The sequence below is a fragment of the Psittacula echo genome, assembly GCF_963264785.1.
Source record: "Psittacula echo genome assembly, chromosome: 6".
NCBI classification, from domain to species: domain Eukaryota; kingdom Metazoa; phylum Chordata; class Aves; order Psittaciformes; family Psittacidae; genus Psittacula; species Psittacula echo.
In genome coordinates this window covers 40504676-40528592 of record NC_137743.1, presented here as the reverse complement: position 1 = coordinate 40528592, position 23917 = coordinate 40504676, and the positions used below count along the sequence as shown (strand labels likewise).

Genomic DNA, 23917 nt, shown 5'->3' with positions numbered 1-23917 from the left:
GAAGATTCAGAGAGGTTCAATGAACAGATGGTCAGTTGAGAAATAAGGCCTAATTAGGGTGAATTTTTTGTCCCAAAGTGTTAATGGCTGAAACACAAGAAAATGCACACCAGAGTACTGAAAGTCTTTGAACTGGGGTGCTCTCACAGTAACTATCACTAATACACTGCCCACCAAAAAGAGATGTCTATCCATATTCTGCTCCAGTTGAGTGAAATTACTTTGATTACTCCCTCTTTACACAGAAAACCTGAACTGCAATTAAATTAATTTTCCTTAAAGTAACACCCCATTTTCCTGATTAACACCTTCCATGTCCAACAATGAGCATCTTCCAGTAAAGTCTCTCTCACAGTGCTCCACTCCATTAGCTCCAATGGGCAATTTTTGCAGCCAGGGCAAACCATATAAAAGTTTCATACTGGTGAAGGGGTGGGTAGTATTTAAATTAATGTCTTCTCTTTTCACTGTATCTCAAGCATCTTCAGTCCTTAATTTTTTCTTAAGTTGCCCTTAACCACCTGTGTCCTATCTTCCCCAAGAACTGCTTTCAGAAACAAGACTGCAGCACTAACTCCAGGCTGTACAGCTGAGTCTAGGCAATCACAGAATAGTTAGGGTTGGAAAGGACCTTAAGATCATCTAGTTCCAACCCCTGCCACAGGCAAGGACACCTCACGCTAAACCATGTCACCCAAGGCCTCATCCAGCCTGGCCTTAAACACTGCCAGGGATGGAGCATTCACAACTTCCTTGCGCAACCCATTCCAGTGCCTCACCACCCTCACAGTAAAGAACTTCCTCCTTATAGCCAATCTAAACTTCCCCTGTTTAAGTTTTAACCCGTTACCCCTTTTCCTGTCACTACAGTCCCTGATGAATAGTCCATCCCCAGCATCCCCATAGCCCCCCTTCAGATACTGGAAGGCTGCTATGAGGTCTCCACGCAGCCTTCTCTTCTCCAGGCTGAACAGCCCCAACTTTCTCAGACTCTCTCCATACGGGAGGTGCTGCAGTCCCCTGATCATCCTCGTGGCCCTCCTCTGGACTTGTTCCAACAGTTCCATGTCCTTTTTATGTTGAGGACACCAGAACTGCACACAATACTCCAAGTGAGGTCTCACGAGAGCAGAGCAGAGGGGCAGGATCACCTCCTTTGACCTGCTGGTCACGCTCCTTTTGATGCAGCCCAGGATACGGTTGGCTTTCTGGGCTGCGAGCGCACACTGAAGCCGGCTCATGTTCATTTTCTTATCGACCAACGCCCCCAAGTCCTTCTCTGCAGGGCTGCTCTGAATCTCTTCTCTGCCCAACCTGTAGCTGTGCCTGGAATTGCTCCGACCCAGGTGTAGGACCTTGCACTTGGCATGGTTAAACTTCATAAGGTTGGCATCAGCCCAACTCACAAGTGTGTCGAGTTCCCTCTGGATGGCATCCCTTCCCTCCGGCATATCAACCGAACCACACAGCTTGGTGTCAATGATTGCCAAAAACTATGAAGAAAGATTTGTTACTGTGCAGAGTCAATAAACAGCCCTCAGTAAGGCTCATTTTGCACCAATAAGCCTAGATTTGGGTTTGCTGTCAAGAAAGCTTAAGAAATTGAGAAGTCAAAATGACCTACATTAAAAACTTTGGCTAGAATGATTTTCAGAGGAACATCCTTTCAATTGTATTAACTATCCACCTCTACTAATTTTCTCAACTAATGCCATAATTGAAGTATTACTCAATCAACTCTGAGTTATGTATGCTCATATTTATGCATGTATTCCTACATCAGTCAAGATCTGTGAAAGCATTCTACCTTGAAGGCCAGGTGTTGCTTTGGTGACAGCCAAAATTATCAGGCAAATAGGAGGGCTGACAGAGCCTAGAAACATCCCAGCTCTCAGGACTCTTAAGCTTTTCCAATGCATGCCCTAAATTAATGCCAGAAAGGTTACTATTGCTGCTTTTGAGTTATTATATAGTTACTATATAGTTATAAGCATTATGTCATTAATGCTATTGCTTTCAAAGAAATTTATGGAGATTTATCACAAGAAATCTAGCAGGGAGGATTACCGTTGTAAGCGTTGTGCCGCTTAGCTAATATATTACTGATTTCTGTAAGTTTTAATCTTCTAGAAATTACAAAGAAGAGAAGCCCCTGTTCAGAAAATACACAGAGAAAACACAAAGCTCTGTTGATCTATTTGCGATTCAATCACATCATCTCACTGGATGGTAAACTGCATATTGCCTCACAATTGTATTGCTCTCTCAGTCAGCTGTTTGGTGTTAATCAGTAATAATCAGTATTAATCACCAAGCACTCATGGCATTAGCTCAACAACACAGCCTCCAAACCAATAAAAAGACCATTTCTATTTTCCATAGTCCAGGAGTTAACCCCAGCTGAGAAATAAAGACAAGCAGCGTGATTCATTTTAAACATCTGTGGGCCAGAGCCATGCTTCTTTACATTAGGCTGTGTTTAAGTTGGTTTCCAACCAGGCCTCTTGGCAAAAGGCGAATGACGGCCAGCCCCAGTGCTTCATCCAGTGGGAATGGCACAGCTGAGAACAGTTTGCCCCACTGCACTGTTCCTTGCTAACCCTAAACACACTGCCAGTCACACTGCAGTCCACTAACGCCTCTGCATTGCGCTTCACTTTGAAAATACAGGCTAAGGCATTTCTATGAACAGACAAAATATATTGCATTTTCTGCCCAGGCACACTTGCAGGAAGCCAAGCAAGTCACAACTGTCCCTTCATGGGCAGCACATTCCTGCCAGGTACGCGTGGTTGCTTCTTCCTCAGCCATGGTCTTACTCTTAGTGAGGTCAAGTGCTCTGGGCTACATTGAGACTCCAAGACTGACACTGCTATAAATAACCCTTGCACTGAACTACTGGAACAACTAAGTTTTAATTGGGTAGCCCAGGAAATTACTAGAAAGTTATCCTTATTTTTATAGGTAAGCTACTTAAGGGACATATATTAAAGTATTCCACAGGTTAAGTAAACCTGTGGAATATTGAATAGAGACAACCAGAGGATAGTATTATCTGTGAGGAAAAAAAAGAAAAAAAAAAAAGACTGATTTAGACAGATGAGGATTAAGATACGGAAAAGTAGCTCTTCTAGCTCAGCCCAGACGAAAGGAATCATGGAACATTAAAAGCTGCGTAAGGAATAACCAGCTGTAAGTCTTGCAGCTAGGCACAAAGGCAAGGCAAGTGCAGAACTGCCCTGGGGTGGAGAGGACCACTGGAAAGCAGGCGGTTGGTCAGTCCCTCATGAATCTAAACAGCTGGCTGCACCTTTGGTGAATTTCCAGCTCTAACATTCATTCACATGCTAAGATGAAAATAACTCTACTTGGAGAGCTGAAGTCACTCTTTAAGTTATACATTTTCAGAGACAAAATCCCATTTGATCTGGTGAGAAATATAACTGACTTAGGGCAGTATTACTTTCTGATCATCCCAAGTGGCTTGCAGGTTACTGTCTAATTACCAAAATCTACAAACTTCCTGCATTTTTAGCACTCTAAAAATGCTGTATTTGAATGGGAAAGTACTTTGTTTCTCACTGGATTTCCACTCCAAATGATTAAACTTCATCAAGCAGAATGTAAGACTGCCTACTCTTGATCTTTATTTAGAAAGTAGCTGATCCATTAGCTGCCAGTTAGCATAAATTCTCCTGTTTGACGCACTGACTCCATCACACTCAACACTCCTAATTATTTTCAGGATACTAAGAAGAAATTGGAAAACATGGAACAAAGCTCTGCTTTTTCTTTTTCCCATCTTTCAATTAATCTTTTTTCTATTATCCAATTTTTTATAATTCATTCAGCATTCAATGCATATTACCAGTATTTATGCATAAACACTGGTAATAGATTTTATTAAATCTCATTCAAGGTTTTCCCGGCTTCCTGATAATTAACAAAAACTATTTGATGTTTCGAAGGGCAGCTTTTAAGGATTCAATATATGAAATTTGATAAAAACAAATCTTTGCCTGTAATAAAGTTCTAAGGAAAAGTGAAGTTCATATGCAAAGTGATGAACTACTAATCTGCAACAAAAGTAATAAATCCATTGACAAACAAAACCAAGTTGCTGCCCAGGTTACACTGAACTCAGGTATGATATATAGGCCAGTACATTATTTTTTCTAACAATATGGCAAGAAAATATGGTTTTAAGTAATTTAAACTAAAATTCCTATATGAGTAAATGGTTTCATCATTACTTAGAAAAATCTTCTACTGGTAACTGTTTCTGAGTAAATGCTCTTGGACCACGCATCCAGATTAGTCTTGTACAGAATTTTCTCTCGTATTTTTTCAACCATAAAATTGTACCAGAAGCGTGACTGCCATACACTTTATCATTGCTTGCACAAGCAGGACACCCAGCCTGAAAAACCGTATTCACAGTTACCAGACTGGTATTGAAACAGACCCTGAGCATCCCCTGGTACCAAGGTCACTGCATCCTAGCAGCCCTTTAGCATCTTCTGTTCACACCATCCAGCTAACTCCCTGCCTGTCTGTCAGGACAGCAAAGGAAAAGCTGGGATGAGACTGTTATCCATGAGCAGGGCAAGTTAGCTGCAGATACAGAGCAGAATGCCAGGGAACAGGGCAGACTGAAATGAAGAGTCTGTATTCTCATGTAAAATTACTGTTCCTTGGCACATAAGCTTTAAAATAAAAAGCTGGGATTTTTTTATTTCCATTCCCCTGAAATAACATCTGCTTCTACCTGGTTCTCAGTTGCTCAATTGCAGTATCTGTTTAAAAGAAAAGATAAAAACCTGTGCTGTGTGCTTATTCTTTGGATTATTATAGTATTAGAGTCTTGAGAAAGGAAGCTTAGAGAAACTACACTCAGGGAGGGCAGTCTGCAAGCTTACTGGGTAAGGAGCATTTCTCATTATCTGGAACTTCTGCACCAGATTTTAAAAACTATTAAGATGTTTCTGACATATCCCACTCTGACCACAGATGCTCTGCTGAGGTGGAACGCAATTCCTGGCTGCTCAGGGCTGCAGACTGAGGAAAACTTTTGTTGACTTTTAGATTGGTTTAACATCAAAAAAGAAACAGACGATGTAAAACTTAAGTATGTTTTCCAGATGATTTGACTATTAAAAGAACAGTAAAAACCTCTACAGATCCTAAATCATGTATGGCTAAGACTACAAGTGAAGTGGTTATTCATGTAATATAACTTCCACACATTACAGTGCTACCACAAGTCAGGGACTCCGGGAAATCTTTGGAAAAGATGTTGCGTATTAAAATGGAAGTTTTGTATTTTCATGTAATCTGAGGGTTTGAGCACATTATGGAAAGAAGTAAAGAATCCATTGTAAAACACTATCCAAAGAAGTCTACACGTAGATGTTTGTAAGTACAGTTATTGTTTTATCTGAAGTAAAATAAAACCTTGTCATTTTACAGGAGCTCATATATAAGACGCTATATTCAGAAATAAACATATGCTATTCCTATTGGGTAAGAAGATAATATTGTAAACAACCAGGAGTTAGCTTCCCTCCTAAACTTTCAATTAATTCGTGCTTAGAGTTATATGAAACCCTAAGTACAAAAGTCCATCTTGCTAGGCTAACAACATGATTTATTACTCTGTCCTTCCTGACAGCTTATCTCCAGATGCTTTAAGCTGTGACAAGCATTGACTATTTCATTGAAGTCTCTATGTTGGGTCTGTCTCAGGCTGGTTATTCAACCCAAGACTTTTCTGTTCCTTGCAAGAGCCAGGCAAGATAAACTGAGCAGTTTCACCCATATCAGAAGTGCTCTGAGGACAGCAAAAGGCACAGCCCTGACAAACCCCTTGAGATGAAACCCAGCCATCCCGTGACTCCCCACTCTAAACTCAGGGTATTTCAAAATGCTTACGGTCTGTATTTCTAGTGTGAATCTTTTCCAATTTAGGAATGCAGACTGCTGTAGATTAAAACTACAAAAATACAGGCCAAATTCAGCCCTCAACTGCATCAATAAAGCTTTCAGAGAGAACTGTACTAGTTTCATCTTTCACATCCAGACAAAAGAACAAAATCCATTTGCCCTATCTTGTAATGCAGAGAATTACCACACTTGCAAGGAAGACTTATTTCTGACCAAGAAGGAGGAGCAGACACCACCTCTGGAGTCCATCAGCTCTTCCTAAATTTGTCAGATTAGGATGAAGGATTAGATTTGTATTTACAGACAAAACCACCAACAGTCCTTGCCAATCTTAGATACAAAGATTTCTTGCAAGTTAGCACCTTTTGCTGCTGTTGCACCTCACCCCCAGCATGACCAGATGGTGTAATTTTAAATAAACCAAGGCCCTAATTTTTATCCACCCAGCACACCCACATATCACTTTAGAAGTGGAAGAGCCTCTAACACCAGCAAAATCAGGCCCCATGAATGTACTGAAAAGCATCTTCCAGAAACATCAGTGGCATTCGAACTAAAAGTGGTATCCACCAGATGTTACCAACAAGCCATACGTTTCAGAGGGCAAAGACCATCAGATTGGGGAATGATACTTGCTTCAGCAGACCTTCTTAGTTGCACATTGAGTGCTTCAATACATACAGACTCCAAAGAATTAAAAAGCCAAACTCATTAGTGTACTGAGACACCTGAAAAAGGCTGATCTTTTGATAACGTCATCTCTGCACAAGCTGACACCATCCACTGCCATACCAGCCCAGGAAGTAGAGGATGTCCTCACTATTGGGGGAGAAAGGCTGTCCCCTCTCCTTGCCACCATCTCCTGCCCCCTGGGCTGTGTCTGCTCACCATAGCCTGATAACCAGCCACCCAGCCCTGCCCACCACTGCTTACACTTGGGTCCAGTGGGGTGGGAAGAAGTGTTCAGGAGGCACAAATCCTGCTTCTAGGACAAACACACTCCAGCATTAGCCTGTGGCCACATGTTTGGTCATTTTCAGGTTACCTGAGGGACTATTTTAGCACCTGGATAAGCCTATGAGATACAGGCTTGCACTGGGCAGAGCCCAAAGACATACAAATGCTTCTGCTTCCTAGGGAGGGAGCAGCAATGGAAGGCAATTATCCTAGAAAGAAAGGACTTGTCTTTCAATTTCTTACCCAATTGAAAAGCTTGGTGACATTTTCAAGAGATCATAATGTGACATAAGAGTAGAAAAAAATGGCATCACAGTTACATATTTACAGAAATGTGTTCTGCACTAGTACACACTATGAAGATGATCTGCAGCTGCCACCAGGTTCTTAGGACAAAAACCTCAGGGACAGTGCTCAAAAAAAGCCTGGTCATTTTGTAAGCTACAGGCTGCTCTGGTCAAAAATAAAGAGAATGAAGAGTGTAAAGGTAATCCTAATGTGATAAAAACGTGGCATAACAGATCCCATCACTTAACACACGACACACGTCCCTCAGCTGACAGACAAGATAACTGCATCAGTGAAGGCACAGATAAACCCAACTTCCTTAAACTGTAGGAATCCCTGAAGAGAAGCACTGCTTCCCACAGCCACAGCAGCCTTCTGTGCACCTCACGGTGCCCAACAAGGGAAAGTTGTTCCAGCAAGTCAGGGGCTGGTGCAGCTGTGGGACAGCAAACCCAAGCCTTCTCCCCACTCCTCCCCCATTATGATAAATTTTTATTATATACTGTTAAATTGCTCCAGGCTGCTCCAATGCACAGTGTATAAAAACCCTCCCTCAATCCACCACCAAGTACACAAATAAGACAGAAGAAACACAGTTCAGCCTCCTACTAATGCAAAAAATTTTAAACAGTGCTCCCTAATGAAGCGCATTTGCTCATGGCATGTTGATATTTCTTCAGCTGCATTCCCTCCCACAAAGTTAGAAATGCCTTCAAGATAACTAAAGGGAGGCAAAGCAGGCTGCTCCCAAGTCAGTTCCTCAGCCATGCATGAAGTGTCCTGTTATGTGAAGTCCATGCCTGCAATGAAGCTAGGGTGCCCCTTGCTTTTCTAATAAACATACTGAATGTGCCAACTCATCACCCAGCTCCTCCTACCTTTTCCCATGCAAGACCACAACGCTTCCCCCATCACTGCATGGATCCACAAAAAACACAGCAACCCAAAGCAGAGACTGGGTTTAGGCCAGTGCTCATGAAAGTACTAAAATGCCTCCAAGGTTCCCACACAGGTAATAAATAATGCTTGCAACCTCTTCAAAAGCCCTGTTGGGTCTCTCCTGCTCCACAAGCCTGGTGGTTCAACAAGAGCAAAGCCAACCCCCCCAGAAAGCACCGTTTGGTAGCTAGAAGATGCCACATGGTAAAACTGCCAGGGTGTGAGATGTAAACACAAAGATATCCATCATTTTAAAGTCTGTCTTGCACTGGCAGTTAATGTGGCAGAAAACAGCAATGTAAACACCACCTTTGCTGAGGACCGGACTCCACTCTCAGCTGTGCACAACTTCTGAGAAGTACTTGTGGGAGGGGCCCACATGGACATCTCCACCAATGGAGTCTGGCCAAAAAAATTCCATTAATCTAATGATCTGCTCTCTTTTAAGCACTCGCTAAACACATTACTATCATTATGCACTGAGATGCTGCAATAGCTGCTGATTCCCACTCCTATGAGGAAAGGGAAAATTTCAACCCAAAAATCAAGGGAATAAGCAGAAGACTAAAAATCTCTCCTAATTGAAAGAAGAGGAAGCAGCCGACAACCAAGCCCCTGGAACCTTGAGTAAGTAGCAGTAACTCAGAAACCAAAATTAGGTCATTACTGAGCATTGGAGAGTCAATGTATGCAGCTTCCAGGGAGGTACAGCAGACATGTCCATGGATGTGGTATCTATCATACAGCACAAGGTCAGCCACTCTAAAAGCTCAGCAGGATAGGAGCAGCCACATTCAGGGCCTTAATCAGTGTTTTGGCTATGCTGCTCCACAGTTCACAGAAACACTCCTTGTTTTTCACTAGCATCTTTGTGAGAAAAGTTCTCGCTGCAGTAAACCGCAGTGCTAATAGTTCACCAAAGCATTAACACATGGCTGCCCCACGAGCCACCAGCTCGGCTGGGAGGCAGCACTGGGGCAAATGCAACGCATGCACTTCCAATGCAGAGCTATCACACAAGGAGCATCTTCTTAACAAGTGATTCCTAAACCTGTTATTTCTGAAAATTGAATAAATCCAAACAGGACTTTTTTCAGTGTAAAAAAAAAAAGGAGGTTGTTTCCTCCTTACGCATCTTTCTGTGCAACGCATTTTGGCACAGCAGTACCAACTGAGAGAATATACCCAAATAAGCTTATAGATTAACCTTAAAAACATTACAACAGCTATCCTTTTTTTCTGTTTTAATGTATAAATTTATATGCTTATTTATGTATACAGCCTGGATTATTTTAACACATAAACTGTGCTTTGCACTAGAAACACAAGTATTACCCTGGTCTACAAAGGCTATCTCACCTCAAGGATCACCACTTCCTCAGAGCACCTAAAACAATTTTAACAATTTACTGAATGCCTTACAAGTGCATCTGGGTAGTTTTCACTCCACTTGCTAAACAGAAGGAATAACTGACCTTTAACAAAGATTTGACATCAGACATAAAATAAACATTAGCAAAACCAAACAAACAATAGCTTTGAGCTTTCTAAGTAGAAGTCTTTTCCTTTTCAGTTGTGCAACCTTTTGTCTCTGAGCCAACCAAGAATTCACTGCCAGAGAAGAATTTCATGCTTAATCAATTTTTGCCTCACTCACATTTGGAGATATCAGAGTTCCTCATCTTAACTGAAAATCCTGTGTGCTCATGATGCACAGACTGCCCTCTGCAATCACTGCAGTATCTGGGGATACAGGAGCAGTATCAGCATGCAAAAACTGTGAGGTGGTTTTCCTGCCCTGTCTGGTGAAACAACAAATTCATCTGCATCTCACTTGCTGATGAAGGATACTACTGCTGCTGCTGAACACAAGGACTCAGCTCATGTAAACTCTTGCACAATTTCTTTTATATTCTAATTGAAGCACTTAATCGTCTGCCAAAATCTTTCTCTAGCACAGAGAAAGCCCACCTGCCTTCTAGTTTGAACAACAGTCTGAATTTACAGGCACAGCTTTATTTCTGGAAAACATCTCTGTTGCTCACATACAAAGCAAGGGCCCACAGACAGACAGCTGGACAACTGTGGTAAAGATACAGTACCAACAATGTGCTGTACAAAGCTTTTGCAGACTCACCATGTGTGAAAGAGATACCTTGCTTAGGAGGAAAGGTCATCAGTCACATACCTGGACACATAAGCCTGCATGTGTGCCGATCTGAAAGGTCATTTAATTTTAATCCATACAGAAGCTGACAGCTTCCTAAATTTCCTCTTCTCCCATTCTTTTGCCATTTGATCCAAGCCAGCTGAATCTCTTACTTTTCATGAATACATTCAGAACAGCAAACACATGCAAGTAAAACACTGGTGACTGTCTATCCCAGGTACTATGGGTTCTCATATAAAAGCATTTTAAAAATAATATTAAAAGCATTTCCCCCAAGTGTTCTGTGTACACCATCCATCTGCTCAGACATCTCCACATTAAAGAAGAAAATTGCCTTTTTTCCTACTGATAGAAAACACAGAATTAATTTCCAAGTCAAGACAATTCTTCAGAACCTCACAACCTCCTTTTATCTTCTCCCCTGAAACAAGCTCCCGTTTTCTCCCCTGAAACAAGCTCCACCACTGCTTTGATACTGCCATTACTTCTCCAGAAGAGGTCTTCTTCATGGCATCTGTGCCGCAGCGCTTCGCAGGGTGTGCTGAAGAGGCTGCAGCACCAACCAGCTTTTTCAGACTGAAGCATCTGTGGATGAATATAATCTCTCTCACCTTCATCTGGACTCAAAGGCCAATTATCTTTGAAATAGGCCTTGTGGTCAAAAAGAAATGTTTTAATTCATACATATGTGCATATACAAAGAGGGACAAAAACCTCATCTCACCTTCAGAATATATCAGAAAATTAAACGCTGGAAGAGAAGGCAAGAAGCAAACAAAGCCATTAACTCTGTCCCAGACAAAACCAGTACAAAATGAGATTATTTTTTTAAATACATCAAAGAGAAAAGATGCCCTGAAACACCATAAAATAAACAAACTAAAATGCTGCTCTTCAGCTTCCATTTAACTGTGCTAGACAAATGAAAGACTTTAAAGGAAAGCTGACATGGATCTGCAAAGGTGACTTCAAAGAGCCAAATGCCAGCTGCCACATCCCAGATCCCCACTCTAGCTGGAGAGACACAGCGTGGGCTTCCCAATGTGTCAAACACATGTTCATAAGGGAAGGCAGCCAACATTCCTATTTTCTTTTCCTAGGAGTTACAACAAGTGCTGGGAAGTGGTGAAACATTATTTCTAACTTCTGTCCTGTTGCTCAGATTTTGGGGGGCTCACAGCAATCCAGGCTTCCTTTTCCCAAAGGTAACAAGTGTATCTCTCACTCCTTACCTTCCACTGCAGCACTGTGAAGCGTGTGAAAGATTCATGGATAAAAATTCTGTAAAGTTCTTGTTTTATTTACCTAAAAGAATTCTGTACATTTGCCACACTTAGATATTCATTTACATGATCAAGAGAACAGGCACTTGTACTGGAAGCCCTGACACAGAGCAGAACTGTGTTTTTTCAGACACGCTGCCACTTCCCTGTGTGGTGGGAGAGGACTGCTGAGAAGACAAGCCAACTTTGAGACAATTTGAAGAAGCTGTAGTTTTTAGAGAACAAGATTCACAACAATTCATGAGAGCTACCTGTAAACTAGATGCTATCACAGAAGTGTTATTACCAAAGGCTTTGTTACTCAATCCATGGTGCACTTTATTAATTATCACTACATTAAATTGACTTACTCAGTTTACCTGAAGAGTGTTGTTGGCCACCAAGCAACATCTTTCACAAATGCAATGAAAAATAACCTTAGAGCCAATGCCTTTTATAGCACTGGCATGCCAACCAAGCCCACAGTCCTTAATGGTATCACTACACCATGCAGCAATTTGCTTACCATTGGCGCCTCAGTAAAACTGTGAACACTGCATTTCATATTGATGGCAGGTAAGATGCTTGCCTAGGAAGGTGGAACACAATTATTTAGATTTGCAGTATCAGGCTTATTATGTCTGAGAGGAGACAAATAAAACAGTGACCTAACATATCTGTGAGAATGCACACATACACAGAGGCTCTCATACGCACATGCAACATCAAAGTGCCTATCTGACCATGCTTTAAGTTAAATATTTGTGATAGTTAATTTATTTGAACTTCTGTATTTGCAAGGCTCAGCGCTGGGCAGAAAGCCCTTTGAAGCCCTCCCAAACACACTAAATTATTGGAAACGTTTGTCAGAAAACTGCTGTATAAACTCTGCCAAGCTATCGCCAATGCTTCACAGACCCTTTCAATAATTGTGCCACCCACCTCTGCTGAACAGCTGGCTTCAAACCATCAGAGGTAGGCATGCGTTGTTTGTTTGTCTCTCTTGTGGGATGGAAAGCAGGACAACAGAAGTCAGTAAAGGAACATACTAGAGCATCAGATGGATGTACGACCAGAATTTCTGGATTTAACAATTTGCTTCTTCATTTTAATTGCTGGCTTTTGAAAGACTTCAGAAACTTTGCCAATTTGTGCAACCCTCTATTCTTCACTTTTGGCCTCAACTATACAGTCATTTCGCAGACAAACAAGTAACAGATGTACAATCTATATTCACCCCAAATCCTTTTATAGTAAAATGATTTCTGGCCAAATAATACATGTTGAACAAACAAACAAACAAACAAACAAGACACACCACTAATTCTTGTATTTTAAGATTATCTGCTACAACACCCAAACACACACTAAAGAAAAAAAAAAAAAACCAACCAAAAAACAACCCAAGTGTTTTTCATATACTCCTCAAGAATCCAGGAGCAACTTTTGCCCTCAGCCAATACCCCACAGGGCAGAGTGGCCAGAACAGATCACAGATGTCGTAGAAGGCAAGGGCAGCTTTCTGGGCTCCTCCTGCCACCACCAAGCACTTCTGCCCACTGGATCAAGATATGATTTCTGAAAGGGCAGGAGGACACCATTAACATTCTGTGTTGTTCAGGCAACATGAAAGAAGTTTCTATGGGTTTTTACCAAGGATCTTTCCAACATGGGAGTTTTTTCTGGAGCACAGACCAGGCTGCACTGGCTGCCATCACCCCAGCAGTCCTAGCACACTGCAGGTCAGTCTCCAGGGACAAGGCCACAGGGTCCCTGTGCAGAGGCATCCCCGCTTGCCTTTCCAACACTTGAGCTGGGAAGCCATCGGGCAAGTTTCCAGTTTATGATCAAGTACACACAGTTGGTCTCAAGAGTTGCAATGCAGAGAGTACTGGAGGTCCATGCATTGCACAGCACGCATCTGAGGACCATTCATGTCCAGTACAATGCAACTATTATGTTACTTTATGAATATCCTCCCCAAATATATGTTTAACACTGCACAGTTACAGAAGACAAGCACTTGTTTTGTTATAGATCCCATGGTAAACTGAAAACCAACATGTCAAATTTCTACGGTATGTTAGTTATAACATAGTATGGGCAAGTTAAACATCATCCAAGCGTTCATGCAATGAAACACTTGTAAAAAAACAGACACTATTTTAGGAAAAGACAAAGCCTAGGAAAAAATTATGCTTTGTTTTTCAGTATATCTATATATAATGCTGTGCATCTTGAGTTATTAAAACTACAAAACAGATGCTTAATGTCAAAACAATCAGCCCAAGTGAAACAATATTCATTTAAAGCAGGGGTGCATATCACGTACCTTCTGCCACCTACAGACCTGGAAGTCCTTTGCAGAAGTAACTGGCAACACAGCATTTCTCAGTGGTAATGCTATGAGAGTAAAAGCACAGCCATCCAGGGTGAACTGGAGCGATCGTATAAAGTCCAAGCACTAAAAAACCTGCTCATTTTACTATACTGACCCTTCAGAATTGAAATTAGTAAGATGTGATAAATGGGAAATTACTGCTTTTTTAAGCAGCTGAAAGTGCTTTTACCTGACACACAGGCTGAGTGAGGCCTTCAGTTCCAGTGATGCTGCAGCTCCTAACTGCTGAGGACTGGGGCTAGATTTTTTTTTTAACTCAACTATAAATCAAATTGAGTAAGTTAGTGTCACTTATTTCCTATACCAAAATCCCCAATGACTCTTCCAAACAAACAAAGAAGAAAATAAACAATAATTCAGCTCAGTTGGTGTAAAATGTGGCTGCACACTGCCCACTGCAGAAGTCTTCCAGTGGCTGGAATGGCTGCTTCGCTCCCTGCACACACAATTTAAACTGTTCTTTTTGGAACTAGCTGCTCCTCAGCTAGTTTTCAGGTCTCATCTTTTGGGTACCGAAGGAAACCACGCTTACATCTCCCAGCAGTGAGAGAAAAACCTCCAGAGTGGAGATGTTGCATCTGCAAGCACTCCAGGGGACCAACCACCACCCTGGAAAGCCTGTCTGAAACAGCTATGCCTTCTGCTGTCACGCACACCTTTCAAGGACACAGCACCCAAAAGGAGCAAGGAAAAACAAGTACTTCCCTTGCAGTTTTCTTTATGGCTTCCTGCACTGGAAAATATTTTGATACTGATCATGATGGAATTAATTCAAACTCAAGAGGCAGCCCAGACGCTTAAAAATAAACTGGTACCGTAGAGCGTTGCTGCATTAGCATGTTTTGCATAATTCATTTCATCGTGCTGTGGAGAGCTCTTCAGTTCCCGCTCCCTGCAAGGTCACGATGGCAGCACAGGCACGTGCTCCTCCTTGGTTTCCTCTAGGCAGAGCCAGGCATCAGCATTCCCTGCCCAATCGAATCAAGCCGAGGAGAAGGTCTGCAAGCAATGCAGGGGGTGGCTGCAGAGATGATGCTATTACCTCCAGGCCTGTTTCACTGCCTCCCCTGGAGGACCACTCTTGAAAGCTGTAAGCAGGGTAAAAAATTTACCATTTTTTAAACAACTTTCAATTCCTGCTATAGAAGAACACTCTATTTAGGAGTACCCTATTAGCACCTTGATTTAAAAGGAGCTCAAGAAGAGCCAGGTTGGTGACACCTTTTCACATGAAGCTTCACATTTGGTTAGGCACAAGCCAGCTCACCAACATCAGCGAGACACGTCCCCTCACACACAGGAGCACATCAGTGAGCTATGGAATGAACAGCACTAAACTCCACTGAAGGACATCACTGACTCCTGACAACAGCTTATGCAGCAGAATCCGCAGCAGAACCAAAGCGGTTGATTTAACTTCCCCACACTGCAAGTCAGCACTGGGCATCAGTGGCGCCATTTCATCTGGACACAAGTTGTGCCCACTGGAGCAGAAACCTGCCCCATGACACCCTTCCCTGGCCCTCTCCTGCTCACATCCCCTCAAGAAGCTGCAGCTCCAAAGCAAGTGTCACGGAAAGAACAGTAGTTAGGTCAGCACAGAAAAGCAAAAGCAAAACTGAAATCAGTCACAGGGATTTTCCACTTCTAAAAATTAACAGTAGGCTGTATTCACGCTTGCTTCTCTGCTATAAAGTTGGAAGAACACCACCACTGAAAAAACAGCATAAATGCTGAAAGCTCAAGTCTAAAAAAAGTATTTGGGGGGAGCAGACAGGAACTGGCACTAAGTCTGCCTTTAGTAACACCCCAATGACCACACAAAAGATCAGAAAGAGAATGTCAAAGCTTGGTTTCACTTTAGGATGCATTCCAAGCTACAAATAATGAGAAAAAATTCCTGTAGGGCATCTTACTCCCTTAGCTAAGAACTGACAGACCAAGATGACAGATTTAAACCACCTTTTCTAACAAACTTGGGGGAAAAAAATATTTTATTCAGCAGGTTCCAGCCTCAATGCAAGAGCAAAAGACTGCCTGGGCCCTGTCAAGAACAGATATGGCACTGATCCAACAAAAAGCACCAGACCGGTCCCTTCTGCAACTGCAAGGGGCACCCAGCACCTAAATCCCCAACGGAGGAAAACAGTTCCCTTCTTCTCTTAAGTAGCCATACGAGCATCAGAAATGGGCTGATAATTAGCACATGCAGCTTCAGACAGCTGGTTTGTTTTAAAAAGGATTTATTTTAAAAGTTGCCTGAATAATTTACAGTCTTTGTCAAATGATGCAAAAATGTAATAAAAATAATAAGCACCACCATGAACTTTTGAACAAACACATGAGGGAAATCAAACATTTTTGTTTGGTTTTGTGTTTGTGCTGGGGTTTGCTATTTGGGGAGGGGGAGAGGGAGTTTCTGTAGACTTTAATACCTTTTCATACAGCATGGAAAGCTGGTGATTTGTGGGGTTTTTTTTAAGGAAAGCCTAAAGGCAGACTCCAGTGGCTCCAAGGCATTCACTTGTCAATTGAAAACAATTCAATGGCTACTGTTTCATTTAAGATCATCTTGTAAATTCTGAATTTCACTTTGCACCTCTCTCAAGTTCTTTCTTCAGCAGCACCCATTACATTTCCATTATACACCATGGCAGAAGAGACCATTTAACACTTCAGGGCCAAGTTTTGCATGACCTTGCTTATGAAGACAAAATAAAACAAATTAAAACCAAACAAAACTGTACCTTGAACACAAGGTTAAGGAAGTTGACAGAAATGCTTGACAAAGCTTTAATGCACTGGAGGAAAGACGATGTTGCAGCCTACGGAAAAAGACAGGGGAGCCTGCTAGCCCATGCTCAGCAGGAGGAATTGAACACCTCAGAAGTGATCACCCCGTGAGCCCAAGGGGCACTGCACACAAGCCACCCCAGACGTGGGGACCAACCAGGAACCACACCACGAGCTAACCCCACCAACACTGCGCAGAGGCCTGTCCACTTCCCAGAAGAAATATGGGACTTCAGCCACCAAGCACAGCATCTATGGAGTTCTCCCTGGATTCCTGCACAGCAAAGGAGCTGCAGGTGGGAAGCAGGGTCTGTACTGCAAACAAACCCTGTGCGCACTTAAAGGGAGAAGAAAAAAAAAGAAAGCATCCTGCTGAGTTCAAAGAAGCACAAGTTTCTCACCCCATTTGGTTTTTCACCTTAAGCAGTTGATTGACCCGTTGTTATTCACCTTAGACAAAAGCACAGGGTAATTTGGAAGGAAATACAACATGATGATGATGGGCTTACAAAGCACACAGCACAAAAACACTTAGGAAACCTCTATACCATCATTACCATAACTGGGTTTGCAGATTGAGGCTTTGACACCCACCTGAAGCAGCAGTCCCCTTCCAGAACAGCCCAGGCCCTTTGGGGAAAGGGATCGAGCCCCACTGCTTGGGCATAAAACAGCTATCCCTTTCACCTGGGTCTTTCGATAAAAAGCTGACTGCTTTCTCTCAGGCTATTCAGAGCTTAAGAAAAAGTGACACACGCAGTTTGACAGAATGGGTTCATACTTCCATCATTGGAGCCCAATATATTAAGATTATTTTGTATGGAAGAACGGTACACAGAAAAATACATGCATCTACATCATCTTAGCTATTTTTTTTAAGTCTTCCAGGTTTCCAGGATCTGAAATTAATTTTAGGTATGTAACTAACTTGCTAGTAGCTAAATACCCACTACAGTATCCTCATATTCCACTCAAAAAAAAACCCAGTTTGACAAAAAAATTCTCCTGTGATGTCTAGGTGGAAAAACTTACACATGCCATCTACTGATTTACAAAGCAGCTTGACAGATATGTCACCACCAAGTAATACTCTCTGTAAGTTTAACTTTTTAGAAATATATATATATATACACAAAACAATGTGCTTTATTAGATTGTTTCTTCAAGCAAAAGGCGTCATTGATTGAATCATTTAAATAATACCTTGAGGAAAGAGCCCCGTGGTAGAGTCTGTCAGAGATGAAGACTGAACTGGAAAACACAACAGGTCTTCTCAATATCTGAATTTTAGAAACCCCTTCTCCTGAATATTGTTCCTAAATCTAACTTTAGTGTCTCCCAACTTCCATAGCATTGCTTTAAAATTCCACAAAACTAGCTCAAGTTACCCTGACAGGAGAGTAAAGGATCTCAACTTAAATGCATTCCAGGAAAGTTCTGTTAAATTTAGGAATAACAACAAGGAATCCAGTGCTACACCATCCCCATTGAAGCAAGGGAACTAATACTACCTCGCAGATATCTCCTGCAGCCATGTCATGCTCTTTAATGATTTGCAGATTCTAAACCATACATATTATAAAACAATGCATAATATATTTGATAGAAGATTAGCAAGAGGAATGGAAAACAGCTGGAAAATGTTACAGAGTTTTCACACTGACCTTTCAAATTCTTCAGCAATAGACACTAAAACTTCCTTGACTGGTATGGAAAATGATGCTTAAGACAAAATCTACAATGAAGAAGGAAATTCTAACGAAACAGAGAAGCTCCTCTGAGCAAAGCCTCAAGTGAATGCAACAGAAGCAGAGATGATGTCTTGCCTCTAAGTAGGTACCATTATACTAAACTGAGGACAGAGCACAGCAGGGCTTGAAGCGGGGCAGCAGAAACACCTCTTTCCTCCACATTTTCCTCACGCTTCAGACACCTCTCTCCATCCTCCCAGACCGGGCACAGAAGACTCCTTTGTAAAATAAAACACCACTTGGTGGGGGTAAGAGGATATTTCCTGTTAACTTCACTGCAGATTTGTAATCCAGCAGTCAAATTATGTCAATCACAGCTCATTAGGCAACAATTTACCCTGCCAACTCTTTCCTGGCTGCTTCCTCCAAACCACGTGTCATTTGCAAACGTGCAACCCCGTTACCAGTTCAGAGAAAGACCACCCTGCTGCAGGAGCTGGAAGCCTGGGTTTTACCCCCACATCTCCAAACACACGACTCCCTGCACCAGTGCCATAATGTCTACAGACACATTCGGCGCACTAGGTTTGCAATGGTGCTCACGCATGCTGAGCAATGGTTCCCTATGCAATAAACTAGGGTTGGTTACCAGAACTCATGATTTACACACTCTTCCCCCATGTGTCCCTATGATAAAGCCAAGAAAAGAATCCAACACAGCTGAGAAGGAAAAGCAAGCATGTTGGGGAAGGAGCAATGGTGGGAGGTTCCTGAAGACTCATACCAGAGTGCTGGCAAGCTCAAAGTCAGTGCTACAGCTGGGATCCTACTCTCAGCTTATCCAGCACCCCTCCTGGGCAAATTGGAAACTTGGTGGCAATAACAAGCCGTCACTTTCCTGGGCTTTACGCTCTCACATAAACTTGAAACTAATGGAGTTATTTCACACGTTCTACCAAAAGAGGAGAATTTTCATCAGTTTGAGAGGATGGAAGAAACACCTGGCTTACAGACAGAAACCTGGATCTCTCTTGGGTTATCCTCCACATTTTTCACCTTGAAGTACATCCCATCAAATACAATGTCTTCCTGAAACACATAGACAGACCCTGCTCCTCACTAGCAGAGACAAGCACATATTTCAACACAACAAACAAGCCAGGGTAGCACATTCGCTGCACCAGTCCCAAAACCAGTACCAGGAGACACAAATCCACAGGGAAAATCCTCTCACGTCATCTGTCCAGCAGGCCAAGAGGTGTGACACAGCCAGAACTGGCATCACTGTCTTTCACCTCAGTTGAGCACTGCCATACATAAGCTCAGTGCATCCTCAGTAATGCCAATAGCACCATTACAGACTGGAGGAGTGTATTAGCACAGTCAGATTCGAGAGCTTCACCAAAAAAAGTGTGACCTGGAGCACTTCCCATCATCTCCTGCAATTTCTGCACCTCAAACCTCAAAAAGCGAGGCTAACCAAGGAGCAGTAAGGTGACTATGTACGTTTGAAGTGGACAAGCTACTTCACCAGAGACCTTCCTCAAGACTAAGTCTGCTAACAACCCAGCAAATGCAAGCTAGTACACACATGCAGCACCTTCAGGTGCACTGCTGCTCATCTACCCCTTTGCTGGAGGGACCACAGAGATCCTGCAGATCAGGAGAGTATGTTCAAAGTGAAAAAAATAAAACAGTCAATTGTCATGGCATCTGCTGTAGAAACATGGCCAACCTGTGCTCCCCTCACGGACATGGATGTGTTTAAGAGGGCGCTAATTCTGCACAAGGAGAAAAGAATAAAACCTGAAAATAGTTTTGTGACGCTGCACAGGAGGAACCTTTCCCGCATGGCCCCACTCTTTACCCACAGAAACAAACTGCTCAACATGATGACTGTACCTGCATGCAGCTGCACCTTAGCCAAGCTGCATGTTCACCAATGTCAAGAACAGTCTTGCAAACTTCATTAGTGGTACGAAAATTGCTACTGTCAGGAAAGCCCTTCAGGACCTCAACAGGGCTCTCCGAGCACATAAGCAATGCCTGTGCCAGGCTAATTTCTTAAGGCAGCATGTAAAGAAGGTAAGATTTAGTCCTACAACCTTCAACATCTTCTTCATACTCTCATCTCCTGACTAATCCTTTCTCCCTACAGAAAATATTCCTCATCTTTTTCCGCAACCATCATTCCTTTCTCATTAATCCCTACTCTTCCACTGCCTACCCCATTTTCTGGGGTTTGACCAGTGGCACAGTCATGCTCCCCTCAGAGCCGCAGAGAAAACAAAGTAATAACAGCCTAGGAGTTCATTCTTTCATAAACTGATCAGATATTTCCTGGAAGCTGCAACAAACCCCAGCCATCCTCAGTTGGCTTCAAAAAACAGGCTGAAGGCAATTTTGGGCTGTTCCAGCAGTAGTGTTTGGGCCCCATCTCACAGCTCCTCCAGATGGGAGCACAGCATCCAACACCCCATTTGTACAGGCATGCATCTGCATGGCCTGCCTCCCCCTCCAGCAAAGCTACAGCATTCGTCCTCTGACCCTTCATTTAAATCCATCTTCTAAAAACAGATGCCATCCACTCCTTTCAAGTAGCTCAAGAAATTACAGACACGATCCTGTTATCTCCCATATTTATGTTATACGTATCTAACACACTATGCTTTCCCAAATGATGTCTCTTCCTCGTACTGATCTCATCAATCGGTCCTAACTCAAACCCACTAATTTTCTCCCACAGACCATGCACACAGATTAAGCCAGGCATCCTTTTGGTAGGCTTAGACGAATCAAAATTTGATTCTGAGCCATGGCGCTGCTTGTGGGGGCATCTTCCACCTGCAAAACTACCACAGGTTTCCCCGATGAGAGCAAGGCAGGATCAGGCTTTTTCACTGTGCTTAATAATCATAACATCTCACTCACCATTTGGCTCGTCAGTGGGGGTTCCTGACTGAATAGGCTTATTCTTTTCTTAGACATGATAATCTAATTGGGTCTAACCAGAAATAATCCCCAACACACACCAGTTTGTGAATCCTCACTCAGCACCAGGAGTATTTAAAATACCGGGGGGGTTGCTCTAGTATCTGATATGGGAATTACTCTCGCAACAGCTTGCCTTGCTGGGTTTCACATGGCATTAGAGGGAACGCAGGACATGGCATGTACGTGGGTTTTATTCGCTCTCCTGACCTAGCTTCTCTTTTTCATATAAACGTTGGTCAGAAGTAAGAAACACTTGGAAAAACAGATGGGTAGTGATAATCTACTCACAACACTTAGGTACCTAGAAAACAGGCCGTTTGCTCAAAACACTCCCATGCAACACCAAGGGAACCACTGTCTTTGCCTGGTAAGTTCTCCTGTGGCTGTGATCTTAAACACCGAGTCCATCAATCTGCTCAGGAGAAGGGAAAGGAATAGAATGAAGACCAGAGCTCGACAGGACCGCCGGCAGCTCAGAACCAGCCCGGGTGAACCGCACACACGTGCTGGGGACTTGGGGGCAGCAGGACCAGTGTGTCGACGGGACCCATCGCCCAAAAGCCGGCCGAAGGGCGCGGGCTCCTCACAGCCCGGGCTCCTAGAAAGGGCCACGCCGAGGCGAGGCCGCACCACGGGCTCCGCATCGGTCCGCCCGCTGCTCTCCGCCAACGACCCGGGCCGGCACCGCCACAACCCGCCGTGGGCTTTGCTCTCCCAGCGGTTCCTCACAGGTTCGCCCGCCAGGAGGGGCAGACCCTGGAGTGTGGGAACCGCCTCGGCTCGGGGGAAGGCGGCTCTTCGAGGACTCCACAGACAAAGAACCGCAGCCGGCACACACGCCTGGCCCGGCTCCGCTGCCCTCCCGCCCCCCTCCGCAGCGGCCCTGGCCCCGTCCCGCCGCCTCCGGCTGGGCCGCGGGATACGGGAGACAACATCCCGCAGAGCCCACCTGTGCCACCGGCCCCAGTGGAGATTGGGCGGCCGCGCCGCCGAGGGGAAAGTGCGGCGGGGCAGTTCTCGTCTCAGTCTCCAACTTTTCCCCGGCTCCCAGCCACGCAGCAGCCGCACCCCACGCACGGCCCTGGGCCAGGCGCGGGGCCCCCAACTCTTCATCAGCCCCTCCGCGAAGGCCCGCGGGCGGGGCAGAACGCGGCGCCCTCTCCCAGGCGACCCGACCCGCTCCCCACAGACAATGGGACCGGCACTCACCAGGACCACTGCGAAGCGCTCCTCCAGCTCACCGGGCTCGGGCATGGGCAGCTTGAGAGGTACGCTATGCGCCCTGAACTCCGTCTGCTGCGAGTCCATGCTCCCCGCGTTGCCCATGGCGGCGGCGGCGGCGGCCCCTCCGCGCTACCTCCGCGCTCCGCGCCGCCGAGCCAGGCGGGCTCCGCGCCCCGCGGTCGCCCTCTAGCACCGACGGCGGAACGCCGCGCCGCCGCCCGTCATGGCTCGCCGCCCTCGCCCTCCCCCCGGGGCGGGCTCGCTAAGGCTCCGGCTGCGGCTCGGCGGCGGCTCCTCCGCATGCCGCCCCGCGGCCGGCACGGCCCGCACAAAGCCCCGCTCCGCCCCCGGCCCGGGGCGCACTGGGACTGGTAGTCCCACCGCTGTCCAGGGGAGGGCCGGCAGGGAAGGGGCTGGCTGCGGGGTTGGCGGGGGCCTTGAGGGTGGGTGTGGGCTAGGGCATCCCCTCGGCGTCCATTTTCCCTCGGCGGGTTGCGCTGTCCCCTCAATCTTCCCTCAGTCAGGCAGCCTGTCGCCGGCTACCCCCAGCTTTGCCCGTGGAGGGTCTGCGTGTGCGGGGCTGTCGGGCCTGCGGTGTGCACCTCCAGATGCCTGAAGTGGTGTTGCACTGAGGGACACCACTTCTGCGGCTCAGGGGCCTGTTGGCTTCGAATGGCGGGAAGCCTTCTGTACACTGAGGGGCTCCCAGGAGCTGCGGCCCTGCTTGCTGCCCCCACAGTCCGCACCTTGATTTAGTGATATCGGAACAGTGGCATGGCCAGTCTCAGGGTGACACCACTCAAACAAATCCGTAATCGACACAATGCAGCCTCAGTGTAATCGGGAGGATCATCTTCCTCCCAACCATGTCAAAGCTGCCTGGTCTTCAGATGCTATTTATCGTTTCGTTATCATTCCCTACAAGTGCTTTCCAACACGGTGTTTAAGCATTGTGGTGGTTAAACCCAGACCCCACTAATGCTTTAACCTGGGCCGTGTGCAGAGGCTGAGTCAAAACACCAGCCCCAGTAGCATGGTACCTCCGTACCTACATCCAGTTTGGGGAAATTCTGCCATGCAGCTTGAGATACTATCAACCTGTATGGTGACTGTGCTGCCTTGCACTTACATCTGGTTTATTCTCCAGTGCAAGACCCAATTCCTGTCACCCCCCCACCAATCCATATCCCATTGCCTTATATTAACATTCAATTATCCTTCCAGAGAAGAATGATTTTCACTTAGCTTTCACCTT

General features: G+C 44.6%; 1 protein-coding gene across 1 annotated transcript in view; it reads right to left on the bottom strand.

The window, feature by feature from the left end:
- Positions 1-22764, bottom strand: part of FMNL2 (formin like 2) — a gene marked incomplete at both ends in the record, with an annotated part of 148066 nt that extends 125302 nt beyond the window's left edge. Inside the window, one exon of the mRNA XM_080622181.1 lies at positions 22648-22764. Coding sequence (XP_080478307.1) covers positions 22648-22764 — 117 coding nt within the window. The remainder of the gene's footprint in view (positions 1-22647) is intronic.
- Positions 22765-23917: the final 1153 nt, after the last annotated feature.